This window comes from Triplophysa dalaica, chromosome 24 (genome assembly GCF_015846415.1).
Source record: "Triplophysa dalaica isolate WHDGS20190420 chromosome 24, ASM1584641v1, whole genome shotgun sequence".
In the NCBI taxonomy this organism is placed as follows: domain Eukaryota; kingdom Metazoa; phylum Chordata; class Actinopteri; order Cypriniformes; family Nemacheilidae; genus Triplophysa; species Triplophysa dalaica.
The window spans coordinates 6172949-6188513 of record NC_079565.1 but is presented as its reverse complement, the minus strand read 5'-3'; the positions used below and the strand labels follow the sequence as shown (position 1 = coordinate 6188513).

The 15565-nt window shown below is 38.5% G+C and overlaps 1 protein-coding gene across 1 annotated transcript in view; it reads right to left on the bottom strand.

Annotated features, from left to right (window-relative positions):
• spon1b (spondin 1b) overlaps window positions 1-14937 on the bottom strand; it is a 45351-nt gene extending 30414 nt beyond the window's left edge. Inside the window, 6 exon segments of the mRNA XM_056740471.1 lie at window positions 5106-5254; window positions 6213-6329; window positions 6612-6685; window positions 9547-9680; window positions 13544-13650; window positions 14247-14937. Of these exon segments, the coding sequence (XP_056596449.1) occupies window positions 5106-5254; window positions 6213-6329; window positions 6612-6685; window positions 9547-9680; window positions 13544-13650; window positions 14247-14478 (813 nt within the window). The 5' untranslated portion in view covers window positions 14479-14937.
• Between the last annotated feature and the right edge of the window lie 628 nt (window positions 14938-15565).

Genomic DNA, 15565 nt, shown 5'->3' with positions numbered 1-15565 from the left:
AGGGTTTGGGTTTTTGCTGTCGCAGCAAAGCCCACTCCAAATGTTTCACATTCCATTTGGATATCAGGGATTACAGGAACACAACCCGGGCACTTAACGACCTCGGAGATTACACAGTTTGCACATATACAACAAGTATCTATACAAAATAACCACGATTCACTTTCTGAACAACAATTTGGATAAAATGACAAATAATAAACCCTCCAAACCCCCACATGTCAATATAAAAACCCAAAGCTGTTGTTTGGCCCTACACGCTTTATACTGTGAGCGTTCCCGGAGCACAGACTTATTTATGCATTTGTTCAGATTCCCATTAGCAGCTACAAACGCAATTCTTTTCCCAGTTGGACGCAAAAAAAAAACACGGCAGTTGGAAACTGCTCCGCCAGACTATTACTTCAAAATAAGGTCTTCCCGAATACTAAACGCATATTAAAGTTGCGATTACAGAGGCATATCTGCTTTATATACGCTTTGAAACAGTTCCTGAAACCTCATGGTCTTTGTGTTTTTACAACAGTAATGCCTGCTGGAACCGCCGGCAGCAGAAGCATGAGCTTTGTTTTTCGAACCCGCGCAGCATCCAAAGCGAAGCTGACAGGCAACTTGAAACCTGCCAGTCGTTTGAAATGAGACGATTGTCCCCGCTAACGCAATGCGGCTTGTTTTCAAACATCTCAGCCGTCCGCCTGGCCAGGTCGAGCTTTATCGGACAATGGGCTCAGCCGGCAGACGTTTTGGATGGTGTGGAAAAATCCAGTGGCTAACATCCAAAGCCTCACAAGCTTGGCTCACGGGTATTAGGCATTAGAAAATATGTCTGTTGTCATCACTAGCTTCACAGCTCGGGACAGAGATGGCCCAACCTGCCTTTGTACGTTCCCTCTGGGCTTTATTAATGCTAAACTGGTCTTTTACAGGATTGACCAGACAGAAATGTGTTCCTAAATCTTACAAATAGGCACAAATGTTAGTTAAATCGCAGAGATATGCAAAAAAGACTCCAAATATAGTTTCCATGGGGACTGACTTCTTCTTTAATTGTTAGTTTAACTAGCACGGCGCGAGAACTTTGTTGTTTCGTTGATGACGTGTAATGCTAATGAGGAACTCATTTTTTACTTATCTCAATTTAGCACAATGGTCACACTTTAAAATCCAAGACGGCTGTTATTAACACTCAAAAGAATGCAAATCATATGAACAAATAGGAGAAAATGAAGTATTTTTATTACAAATTAGATTCAAAGGAATTCATTAGTTAATGCTTTAGTGTGTCATATTTATGATGATAAAATACTGCCGCCCATGCCAGATTAACATTCAGAAATGAATACAAGTAAGCCGTTTGTAATGTAAGTAAATAAGTAAACCTGAAAAGTATAAACTCTGTTTATTCGAGTCTCCTGACCGGTGCAATACACCAACACTGCTGTTTATCTGTTTGACCAAACAATGGAAGACTCGGAATCATGTTTGAAAATCAGCGTTTCTGAATTCTGATAGAAACTGCACACTTCATCTAGACATTTATGGTAGAAAAATAATAATATTGGTAACACTTTACAAAAAGGTTGTATTGATTAACAATTGGTGTATGCATTAGTAAAATAAAATAACAATTATGGCTGCACGATAAATAGAAAATAAAAGCGTCTGCTAAATGAACAAACATACATTTAAATGATTTAATCTATTAAAAAAATTATGTATTATAAAAAGGATAAAGATTTAAAGTTCACATCTGTAAATAAGTTACCACATTTGGCAGACGCTTTTATTTAAAGTGACTTAAAGTGCATTTAGTACATTTTTTTCTGTGTGTGCTTTGCTACAACAAATTGAGCCACATTAGCTATTAATAGGCGCTTGGAAGCTTCAGCAGACAATTAACACAATAAAAAGAAACAGACTTAAAACTCAATACCTCAGCAAAACTCAACAAATGCACATCAGTGCTGCAATGTTTAATATACACAATTTAATTGACATTGTACGATAAAAACTCTTGTGACGTATTTAGCATGCAAATACAGAGCCCCCATACTGTTAGACATTTTGCTTACGTGCCTTGTGTTCCAGAAGCATTAAGCATCCCGTCTTCTTCAAGGAAAGCTTCATTCCGAAACCCACTTCAATTTGCCTCATACTGTGCTTTTGATAAATAGCGGGATAAATATATCATTACCGGCACGAGATAATACGATTCATAATGACACAGATGGCACAACAAATGTTAGCAAACTCTCTTTGCCTTTCAGTGTTTGTAGATGCACACCAAGTCAGCGGGGTCAAAAAACACTAAGGGGCCTTTTTTCATGTATTTTTTTTCGCATGAAACGTCATGTGAACTAACCCCTCCCAATAAAATTTTACCAGATGGCAAATGCGGACAAACATTGGAGTTCCGCCCAGGAAGTGTCTCCAAAACAAAAAAACGAAACTTAAGTCCTTGTGAAAAGTATATTTCATTGGTTAAAACCGACCTACTCTCCTGGGCGAACACAAAGACATCAAATCCGGTTTTACGACACATGTAACCATGACATGTACCTCATTAACTAACTGAAGCATTTTATAATGCTATTCTAAATTTCAGTCTACCGGTCCTAGTGCAAAGGTGTCTGGAAGTGTGGACCGCTAGCTCAAGGTTGAAACTCACCAGGGGACTCTCGGGGAAACAGAAAACTGCATATTTTAATCACCATAAAAATGAGGAAAGAGATTATTTGAATTTCATGTGCTGGCAATAAAGACTAGACAAAGATTACATCTCTACTAGCTAAAGGAAAAGAAATTGCAGCTTTTACAAGACCTTGTGACTTTGAGGTGACACTTGACTTTAAGTATTAACTGGAGAACCACTAAAGCATGCAGTCGTAAACAAGATAACGGTATAATTTATCGTCGGCTCGATATTTCCGCTTAATGCAAAGCTGTTTTATGTTTGCTTATTATAAGTGTTATGTCATAATGGGATTATTTTCTTCCAGATTTTAAGGTCAGACTTTGCACTTTCAATGAATTCCAACAGGGCTGGAAGGAACGCTGGTCCATACTTAAAGAAGAACGCTACAGGGCCTCTGCGCTGTGGGGTTGAATTGGTATTACTATGTTCCATTCAAGTGTCGCGATTGAGCATTCGGAGGAGATTCAGCCACAGGCACGTGAAAAGATTTCTTACATAGTTATTTGCACTTCAGATGCGAATGCATTTCCAAATTCCTGACAAAAGTGACGGTAAGTGATGGCTTTGGAAATGGCTACATAGGTTTTGTGAGTCATTTTACAGTGGTGCGATCATAGTTCAGAAATGTTTATAAGGCCTTTCCTTTAAGCTTGGAAAATGATACCTCTCGGATCCGAATGCTCAGGCAGCACCCTGGTTCGACTGAAAAGTAAAAAAGTAGTAATCCCCATCGATAGACGTAACATTACAGGAGTTACAAAACATAAATGACCATATCAGGTAAAATCGGTATCGGAGACTAAGCTTGTGGAAAAAGCCCAGCATGCATTAAACAGCTGTAGAATAAATTTGAAAAGATAGATTGAAAAGAAACAAAATCAATTTGGGAACATGATAGACGCTCGACAGCTTTGAGAATAAAAAAGCAGATGATAAAATTGCTCTGTTAGCCGTCTGGCCATCTGTATTTTTTGCCTCGGTCTACTAGCACTTTATGTGTCTTTATATTGGTTTTTCATTTCACTTGTTTAGACTATTTGTGACTCATTATTTGTTGGATAACCTGTGTTGGCGGGACTATCAACATACTTGGTTTCAATGCCAAACCAAACAAATCTTGACGGGAAGAACGAGGCCGAAGCACGAATCAATAAATAGTTGTGTGTAAATTCATCAACTAGGTCCCAAGACAATCTACAAAAATCAAAGGCTTTCCTGCAAAAATATAAAATCTAATATTAGGCATGTGATGATCTGTTAGCACTGGAAAGGAAATTTATTTTTTGTAAGGTTGCGAGGAGATCATATCTTTTAATTCGCTCATGTCGACGAGAAACAGAATCATCAGTATTGGTCCAAGAACATTTGAATGGTCTATTCTATTAATATAAATTAAATAAATATATTTTGCTTCCATGTCATCATCTCTAAAACACTACAGTATAAACCTACAGCATAAGTGGGTTGAAGTCAAATGACGTCAACTGACATTTCCCGCAAAATCATACATGACAGCTCAACTTACAAATGATTAGAAGCATCCCATGGCAAATTAGAGTAAGAGACGTTTTTCAACATTATTTTTTAATAACTGATTTTTGTATGTTTTTAACCAAAAAAATGACCAGAAAAGGCAAAAAATCTGAGCGGATCTGTTGACATCATGAATTGGTAAATTCAGTCAATTGAAACTAAATAATTTAGCCGTCAAATTTTGTTATATAATTTAGTTATCTTACATTAGATTATGGATCAGATTTAAATGCTAATGCTTAATAAAAGAACCACTTATTGAGTAAAAGGTATTTTTGGTCACTTCATAGTCCCCCTACCTCATGATCCAGCTCTTTACCCACATCCCCTCAAAAACAAATGCATGACAGCCTAAGGTCTACAAACTCATTTTTAAAATGCCACAAGAGACACAGGTAAAAAAAAATGTGCCGTATTTGCATGTGTAGAAAAGACACTACGATCATCAATCTGAGATGCTTCAAGATTCATTGCAAATCTACCGACGGTGCTTTGTGTAAAAGATAAATGGGGAGATGTTGGATGTGAACCTCTCCCAGAAGACCTTTAAAAGTCTCATGAAAGCAGCCCGTCAGTTCCGACGCTGTATTAACTGTGAGTTATACTGCACACGCCTTTCCACTAAGCTGCTAAACGGCTGCACTGCTTCAGAACGCCACCGTGCCGCTGTTAACGTGTCTTTCAAGTGGTTAAATTATTATTCATCTACAACAATGTGAAGTTACTGTATACAGTACTGTCTAGAGAAATGTGTCCGGAAATGTATTAAGCCTAATCCTCATCAACAAAGAGCAATCTCCGGACAACCTTATCTTTCTCTTTAGACCTTATCTTTAAAATTGAAGTCAATCCCTATATCTTATCCGCTGTGATCTACCTTTTGCCGAATCTCTTCCTCCATTTTGACGGGTGATCCGTATTCCGCGACCTGTTTGACGCCTTCGCTGGCGAAACCTCCGTACTCCCATAACACGTAGCTCCTCGTGTGAGATGCACCAATGAGGGCCGACCAATGATTCGCACGTCCTTTGGGACAGAAACAAGAGCTGTGAACAAATACCCGTTATCTTTTCCGCTTGTAAGACACTGAAGACTTTTGAGGGCAAACAATTTGATCTCAACTGTAATCAAAATTCAATTATTTGTTATCTCTATCTCATGAATGGAAAAATAAGACGAATTCATTCATTAAGCAGTGTGAACACAAGTACAATGTGACCTCATACGATGATAAATCGCACAGATATATCTAGCTAATTCAACATTTGAAGAAACGTGTTACTAGCGCGTCTCTGTATGCATTAAAGCATTTACCCATCACTTAAAGAGACATACACATATTTGCTGCATATATCAACTAGATCTGCCTCTACAGATCTATTAAAGAAGTAGCTCGCACAAAAATAAAAATTCTTTCATGATTTACTCATCCTAATATCATTTCAAACCTGTATGACTTTTTTCGTATGCAGGACGCAAAAGAAGATATTTTGAAGTTTGTGGGTAACCAAACAACACTGGACCCCATTGACTTCCTTTGAGTGGACACGAAACATTTCTCAAAATATCTTCTTTTGTGTTTCACTGAAGAAGGAGTCATAACGACATGAGTGGGAACAAATTATTTAAAAAAAAATCATTTTTGGGTGAACTATCCCTTTAAGTTGCCAAAGTAGCAATGTGCTTTGTGACAAAATCTCTGTGTTATTTCACATAGGATCACGTCCTGGTCAACTCGCCTTCCTGTCCGACTGTTAATAACCAAATGAATTTTTGCTGAAGCACACATAGGTAATAAACCCGGTGTCTTGTCAACTGCTGTATTGGCAAACCAGGCCACGCAGCAAAATCCATGAGGAAAACATATTGCTCCTCACCCATGCCTGTATTTCTTTCTCCAAAGCACATTGCTCATGTTTGTGTAATAGGTTTCAATCCTAGCATGATACTGTAATAACATACTTTGCTAATGGCTTTGCCTTACTTGGGTAGTCCTTAGGATGCGCCTTCTCAGACCAGTTTCCATTGAAAGTGACCCTGTACTTTGCCGTTCCACAAGCGCAGCACTCTTGAACTGGTTTCTCGGTGGCTGCACCTGGATCTGCCATTCAAAAAACATTTATTCCACATAACACGTGAACCTCCCCTCCACACACAAACACACACTCATATTATGACATCTAAGAGACGGCATGCAAAATCACAAGCATTTACAGCTTATTCTTTAGAACAGAAACATCAAAAAAGAAGAAAAAAAGCACCGTGTGCTGAGCATGCCGGGGAAATAAAGAACACAAGGCAGAGGAAACTGATTTTGTAGAAAATGTAAAAACGTAATCACATGCACATGGGCGTGCGTGAGGGGATCCAGCTTTGATATTACCTTTCTCACACAATCTCCTGGTAAGAGAGCCCTCATCTTGGAAGAAAATGATTCTTCTTTGCACAACACTGGCCCTGTTATGAAGACATTAAAACGTTTTTCAGCAATTTCAGTCTTTTATCTAGTTTTAAGCATGCTTTTAAGGACATTACAAACCATTGCACGCAAAACGGGATTAAAAATGCACCCTAATGCAAATCTTAAAGGGAAAGTTCACCTAAAAAGGAAAATACTTTTAATGCCTTCTTGTGACTCCAAACCTGTATGACCTTTTTTCTTCTGCAACGTTGGTAACCAAACAACATTGCCTCCCATAGACTTCCTTTACATGCATACAATACCAGTGAGACATTTCTCAAAATATCTTATTTTGTGCTCCACATAATAAAGACTAAGGACATGAAGGTGAACAAATGATGACGCAAATTAATTTTTGGGTGAACTGAACCATTAATATCGGTTTTGGTGCATAATGCTACAGTCCGGAGTAAAGTAGCATAAATTAAATTAACGGTGAGCGCTGGTTCTCCATCCCCTTAAGTAAATCTACTGTCAGTGATGGATATGATATAGCCTATGTTAGAGTTGTTCATAATGATATGCTCTCCTGAGAGTAACCTCATATGCTGTGTGGGTGGCTCACAGGGAAAACCGCTGCCGACTTTATCAAAATGGAGGAATAGAAGAAAACTGGAGCCAGAAATCTTACTGCAATATTTAAATTCCAAGAATATGTTTAGATGGAGAACGTGATGGACTTTTGGCTTAGCTGGGCTGCTTGAAGTTCACTGGAGTTGTGATGTTGTCGTCCAAAGCTTCAATAAACTTCTCCTTGAACAAGGGGCAACAATCTGTGACTACTCAAGACTTCCCAAGCCCAAATAAAAGTTCACTTCTTCTGGCATTTGGCCAGCGTGGGTTTGATAATCTCAACTAAACATGTCAACATTATCCCAAAGCATGTCAAACAAACCATCATGTTCCACACATCTTGTCTCCCTTCCACAGCTGGATACCTCAAAGGACTTAAAAAGAAGTTTCCTCCAATCCTAGGTCTTCTTGACATTTCTTTAGAAGCGTGCTGGAAGGATTCCAGAAGTAATTGCGCTTTTATTTTATTTTCATTAGACGTTATAGCCGGTTGTGTTTTGGAGCCTGGAGGTTGGCAATGGGCCCGGTGCTACGACGTCCAATGTCTCCACGGTTTTGACACACTAACACTGAGTAACAGAGACTACAACACCACTGGGATAGGAAATGTTTCTCAGCGCTACATTTTGTGTGAAATACAGATATAAAATTGTCTGGACTTTGGACTAAGGCATGGACTACAGAGGATATATGGATTCAGATCAAATGAAGAATGCAGCTTCCCGAATAAAATAACTATCGACGTCCCACTAAAAACTTGGGGTGAGACTAAACTCAAGTTGGAAATATTTTTCAACGTTTTAACCATAGGAACTAATATAGAAGCGCCAGAGATTGACTACACTTTCTGAACTCTGCAGTGTCATTCTGGAAGTGAAAAAATCCATTAGTCTCACGGACCAAATTTGAAAACCAAATTGGATTTGTGTGCAGTGTGAACGAAGCCAGATTGACATTCAGAGATCTGCAGAATGTGATTTTCGTAAACCGTGTTTCGAGGGCAGGCACATGAAACGGGAAAATGTGGGTATATGAACGGCACTGTACTGCACCGAAGGGCCCGAGAGAGACTTTCAGATGTCTTCAGTGCATCAAAGGCACTTAAAGTTGTTTATGACCTCAAAAAGAGTGGGCGAGTAAATAAAGATATGAAGACATCATGAAAGCACGAGGGGGTGGAGTGGGAACACCGATACCGCAACACGGATAGATAATGGACATTTTGTTTAGCTCAGGACCATCATTGTGTTCATTTGTTTGCGGTAAAGGACCATGAAGTGGGAGGAAACTATTTGAAAGTTCAGAATATATAAAACCTTTTAAAGAATAATTCACCAAACATGAACTTTCTGCGTCGTTGACTAACCCTGACGTTGCTCTAGAGCCACATGACTTTTTCTCTTTGGTGGAGCACAAAAGGTAAAGGTTTAAATAGTTTGTCATACAGTAGAAAGTTATCATATGCCATAAGTCATTTGGGGTACTTTCGTAGATAGAATGACAGTATAGAGAACAGAATAGACAGCTCCAGTCCCTATTCACTTACATTATATTAAAAAGTGTGGCCAGGATGTTCTTCAGAAAGTGACTTTTGTGTCATACTAGTTATGAACAACATGGTAAGCATTAATATTGAAAGATTTTTATTCATTCGTTTATTGGTGAACTGTCCCTTTAAAATGATTTAATTTGCATAATCTTCACTTTAAGCCTTCAACACATGTCAGGAGCTCTCAAGGCCTATTTCAGATTACTGTCAATTACTGTCAATCAACCATCATTGCATCATTTCATCTTCATATTGTATCATATCTTAAAGGTCCAATATACAAAAATATGTCTTCAAAGGTGTATAAAGACCTAGCATAATGAAGCGTTATGTTTTTATAATATAATATATTATATTATATCTTAGTTCTCTGTCAGCCACCATAGTGCTTCGAAAGAGAGGGGGGAGGAATGGAGTGAGCCGTTGGTTGCAATTTCGCAACCCTGCCTGCTAGATGTCGCTAAAGTTCATACACTGGATCATTAAACGTTAGCGAAACAGCTATTTTTTTATCTTTACCATATTTTGCCAAAAGGTGACTGATAAAGCAAGGCTTAAATGAGACAAGGCATTGTATTCTCGACACAAATAGCACAGAGACGCAGACTGTACGTTTATCCTTTTCATTTATTAAACAATCTATCAATTCAGCACCAAAGTTTCCCATCCATCAGCACAAAGCCACAGTTCCGCTACACAAAGATAAAGATGAAAATAATAACAGCAACAACTCACTTGAGGGTGACACAGCCGCTGCCAGAAGGTGGCGCTGTCCAGAACACCTGTATCCTCATGCGTCTCCTAGGGATGCTCTCAGTGACGGCCGGGGGGCAGTTGGTCATGAACTGAGTGTCGCTTTCATCGATGAGCTATGGGACAACACTGGCAATTAAATAAGGTACAAATCTTAACAGTTCGTGTAGTTAAAAGTGTTTCATATAGCTTCATTGCGTGATCGGGATGAAATGGTAGTGTAAAAATGTCTTTATGTGGAATATAATTTATGTTTTATGAGGGATAAAAAATGATGAAAGATAGAAAAGGAAAAAGCATAAATTGTCTTGATCTTTACTACCTCTTTACTGATAACAAAATGACAATTTTACCAATAATGGGAATGCAGAATTCCCTTGGATTTGTAAAAAGAGATTTGCAATGAAGCATTTTAATGAAATTTAATAAAAGAAAAATCAAACATCCGTGGATACAGTTTTATTCTTTGGAGCATGTAATATGCCATCTCAGGAAGTTAAGGGTCAAACAATCTTAGCGTGATTTTGTGATAAAAGAATGAGTGTTCTGAATAAAATGTTGGAAAAAAGTAATGAAATGTAACATTTTGTGTTCATTAAAAAAATGAATAGCTGCCCCTCTCTTTCTCTCCGTTTCTACTTCCCAACCTTTAACGTACACTATTTGTGTAAACCTGCAGCTGCATACAATAGCGTCTGGTTTCTGTCCTTCATATTTGCAGAGAAAGTCAGAAATGCACTTTTGGCATCATAAGCAACCTTGCTCCTTTGTTTGGTCAAACGCACAACGAACCGGCACCTTTTAAATTAATAGCGAAACTGGGGTAGACATCGAAAGGATTTGCTGTAGGACGTTTCACCAGTGTTTATTTTAAAAGAGGCCATGTGGGCCAGGCAGCCGGGTACATTGTTTTCCGGGTAAAAAGCTGTCTTGAAAAGCTGCAATGAGAAGAGAGAAGGAAAGACGACAAGTAGAGTTTACTTTGACTGTGGCTCCGAGCAAGACTTCCTGCGGGACAGCAAGAGCGGAATTGTGTTTACTGTTTTAAATTCTCCCTCTTTTAGTCTCTCTCGCACGCAAACACATCACCACTCAAGCATTTGCCTAAGTGAATAACCGTGTCTCCTCACGGAATTGAGGATGTTCTTTCATCAAGGGGTTCCTCGGAGAGATTCGACAAATAAATGTCGAGATGTTTATTTCAACCGTGCTGGTTTGGCCCGAGAGTTGTTTGTCAAGTCGTGCTAGCACAAACAGAGCAACAACATTATGTATGAGCTGTCGTGATGACTGATGAATATGAATATTTTGAATGGCATCGTAAACAGAAGCAAACAGCAAACAATTCTGAATGACGTTTGGTCTGCAAAACAATAAGGTCCTTTTGTTCTTCTGCATTTCAGAGGTATTTTATAGATATTTGAGTATAATAAGACCGTACCAAAAGAGATGCTAGGAAAGTCTATTTCAGTTTTCATCCTCTTAGATCACAGTAGTTACAATATTTACTTGGGTGAATATTTCTCAAAGTAGGTTTATTTTTGAAAGCCAATTTCCAGGCATAGTCTTACGATCTTACGGTAAATAAAACAAGAGAAAAAATACAGTTTACTAAACACATTATGACCTTCAGTGGCAACATGCCACAATAGCAAGGCATGCTATTACACTAAATGGGGTAAGTTGTCATTACAAAAAAGATTTAAAACAAGTGACAACCTACCCAACCTGACATTAAGAAAACTTTCGGTTACATGTCTTCAATATAGATGACTCTTGACAGTAAAAATAAAATGCTTTTGATATTATAGTTATGAAAGGCTAATAAGATTTTCAGCTAGGTTATTAAAACCAACATGCAAAAATAAAGGAACTAAACAACCCCAAGTGACAACTAGCCCCGGTCACTTCTTAAAGTGACAGTTGACCCAAACATTTTAATTCTATCATCATTTACTAAACAATCTTGCTATTTGAAACCTGTATGACTTTCTTTAATTTGCAGAACACAAAAAAGAGACTTTGAAGAAAGTTTGTAACCGAACTGTGCCGACACCCATTCACTTCTACTGTTTGAAGACAAAAGTACGAGTGAATTGGTCCCATCTTTTGTGTTCTGCAAAAGAAAAAAAGTGATACAGGATTGTAAATGATGACAGGGTGAGTAAATGATGACAGAATTTTCATTTTGGGTGAACGAAGTGTGAAATTAAACATAAAATTCCATCACCAAAATATGCGTATCATTGTGTCATGGTCAGGGTCGGGATCCATCAAACTCGCTACAAACTTCTGCTTAACTCAACACTTCCTCAATCATTTCCAATCACAGAGAAAACTCAGCAACCTAATAAATGGGTCAAACTCTCTGCTAAACGTGGTCTTGTAAAAATAGATTCTGAAGTTATAAATTGTGTCACTATACTGCAGACGACACCTAAATGATTCTCTCATAACCTCAACCGTCACGCGCAATATATTGTGTCCTAAATAATAAAACACCCACACACAGAAAAGCTTTCCTTTTTGATTCTCGTCTTCACTGTGTTTTTCATTTTACCTTTCAGTCAATTTAAGCTGTCAAGACAGGAGAATTCCCAGTTAAAGACCTCGACAGAGGCGGACGTTAGCTAACATCCGGCAGGCAATCTGAGAGAACTCGCAGCGGTGAGGAGTGCCGAGTGGCAAGAGCGGCTAATGAGATCTGGGGGGAGAGATGCCCGCGCTAACAGGCTTCTTGCTTGAGTCTGGCCGGCAGTGCGGTTTGATGTGGAGAGCACTAAATGATAGGGCTCCTGTCTTTCTCAGAGGACATGACTGTGAGTTGGTCAGTGAATTAGCAATGAGGAGCAATGTGTCTGGGAGATTAAACCTCTGTGTAGCTCTGCTCTTTGGTCAAATACCAAGAGCTTATAATAAAATACGACAAATTCCTTGTGTGCTTGCACACACTTGACCAATAAAGCAAATTCTGATTCTGAAGAAAGAAACTTTACTGATGCCATTTTAAACTTTCCTATAATATTGCAGAACACAAGTTCTCGACCGGAAGAGGTCACAAGTCTTCATAGCTCATCCTTAAATATGACACAGAGATTATCCAAATCAATTCTGATGTGTATATTCTCTTAATGATCATCTAACCAACAACATCTGAAATCTATATTTGTCAGCCATAACTTTCTGCAGCTAAGCATTCTCTCGCAAAGCAATTATTGAGGAAAATTGACATAATTTGTATGATATATGCTGAACAGAGGGGACCAAAAGTCTGCGACCGCATTGAAGAATTTTAAGCAAAAGAACAAACAAAGGTTATGAAATATAGAGGAAAAACATAGGATTCTGCACAATTTGTAGCTCACTAAACAAATGCAACTTAACTGTTAAGCCTTTGATAGTTCACTTATCGCTAAATGAAAATGCTGCTAAAATTGATAGATTAATTAAATTAACTAAGCATTTTTACCTAGCAGTCCCAGACATTAGGACCTTAAAGTACAGTTCTTATTGCTATTTTTGAAAGTTTTGAGAGACTTGATCTGATTATTAATTGCACTAGTTTGCAAAGCGTGTGTCTAGAGAAATAGAGAGATCATCTCTGTGTTCTTTGCAAGCTTGAACTCTCACCTGTGCTTCAAACTCACTGTTCCAAAGTATTTATTTAGACTTTTTTAACCTCCTTATTTAGAGGACAGAAGAGACAAACAGGAAAGTGGCTGAAGGAAGAAATGGACCGGGACATGACCCATGCCGGATTCAGACTTGGGTCCCAATGTACCATCAGCACGTCACAGGCGTTGCTTTCTTCAACATGTTCTCTTTTTCTTATGCTCCTGGAAAAACATTCTGCGCATGTACTACGTCTCTGACATGCAGAGACAATCCGACGCAAATCATTTCTGCAGATTGCAATTAGAATGTCTTCTCTAACTGCTAGAGTTCAGCGCAGTTATATCGGGTCAATGTAGTCTCTCACCTTGAAAGTGCCCGCATAATCATCAGGCCTGACACCCTCCCTTCCTTCCTTCAGCGCGATGAGGGTAAATCCACGAAAGTAAGATGGACTGGAAGCATGCAAACTCACTGGAGAAAGAAAGGGAATGTGGGTCATACCAGAAATGAGCTTAACAGTAGGTCAGATCTCTACAGTGTGGCAGGGCAAGTTGCAAACTGTTCGCACATTTGGCATGTAAGTTTGAATGCGTAGGAGTGCTTTTCACACAAAGCAGTGAATACATATGCATGTACAAACACGCTGGACGTAAAACTCATAAATAGACCACTTACTTACTTACTTACTTAGCACTGAAAATGACATTCTAGAGACATTATATTTACTTTAAATAAAATGAAAACTGGCGATGTTTAAAATTATAAAGAAAGGAAAACTATGTTGTGACCAGTTTACCAGTTTACAGTAAACAGCATTGTCTAGCCAACTCACTTCCAAGTGTTTTCACAAATATTTAGCATATAAAACTTTAGAAATACTAATGTTTACTTGTAAGCGATCCCAGATGTCAAAAGCGACATCCAATAAAAAAAATACCCGGACTCGAACCCATGACCTTTGCGTCATTACGCAAAGCTTTACCAATTCCAATATCTTTACGCGCCGATGTTTGCAAACAAAATTGTTTTATATAAAGACGTACAGCTACATGTTTATGCTGTCTAACCTCTGTAAATGCTCCCCGCCTGGTAAGTTTCCGGATCTCCTTCAACTCTGAGCCGAAATTCGTTTTGTCCGTTTCTGCGAGCGCCGCGCGTCTGCGTCCGTAAGATTGGACAGTAACCATCCGACCTCGACTCTCTCTCCGCGGTCTCTTTCCTGAACGCGTCCGTATGCGCGCAAACCACGCTGAAGAAAATGAACAGCGCAACCAACGCGTCTCTATCCATCGCACCCATTGTCGCCTGTGCGCTTGGCTATTCAAACACAAGTTTGCGATCGTAGGCACCAGCCGTCAAACAACGGGAAAAGACGATCAACACAAACAGAACATCCAATGCTGCGTGAATCGACGGAACTTGTCTATTTTGAGGTCCATTTAGGGAATGAAACAGAGAAAAGACACCGTATCCATTCCAGCAGAGCGAGTAATGTGGAGATCGCAGACGGCTGATAGTCCCGTTGCAGCGGAGCGCGAGACTGATGTTGACTTTACTCACACTGTGAAAAATGCCTATTTGGTCTCCGTGATAACCGAGCGCAGACCAATAGAGAACAGCATAACCAATAAAGATTCAGCCGGCAGACTTTAAACAAACTGTAGACACGCACACATGCCAAAGACTGACATTCATCCTCAGATGAGAGAGAGAGAGAGAGAGAGAGAGAGAGAGGGAGACGATGTTTGAACAGCCGGGAGCTGCAGCAGCAGGCGGGGAGAGTCGTAGGGGGTCGCGCGCTATGATTTGGGGAACTCCGCCTGTTATTTGTTTACGCACGGAGAATATTTTTTTATTATTATTTTTTATTGTGTATTATTTTTAAAGTGTTTATAAATTACATAAAAGCCTCATGAATGTTATTAAACATTTTTGTTTAATTATTAACAGTCAGAATAAAAGGAGTATGCTGTTTCCATCTGTAAATCTAGCTTTGCTTATTGACTTTAAAGACAAAATGAATGCTCACTCGTTTGTAAGTCACTTTGGAGTTTGTTAAATGAATAAATGTAAATGAATACAATAGTAACCAAATACACAATAAAATTACTCATTTAATTTTAATTTTAATTTAGCATATTGTATTTAGTCTGTGTTTACGTTATCTTTAAAATAGAATATAAATAATGGTCAATATATATAATGTTTTCTTTTGAACTAAAACTATATTGGTGGTAAACATACTCGAGCAGTTTTGTCTTGATAAGACAACGGAAATATGCTTTTTTATATCTACATTTTTAGCTAATATACATTTGAGTCCATTACTTTTATATTAAAGGGTTTTCTTTATTAAATATACATTTAACAAAGCAAAATCTAAATC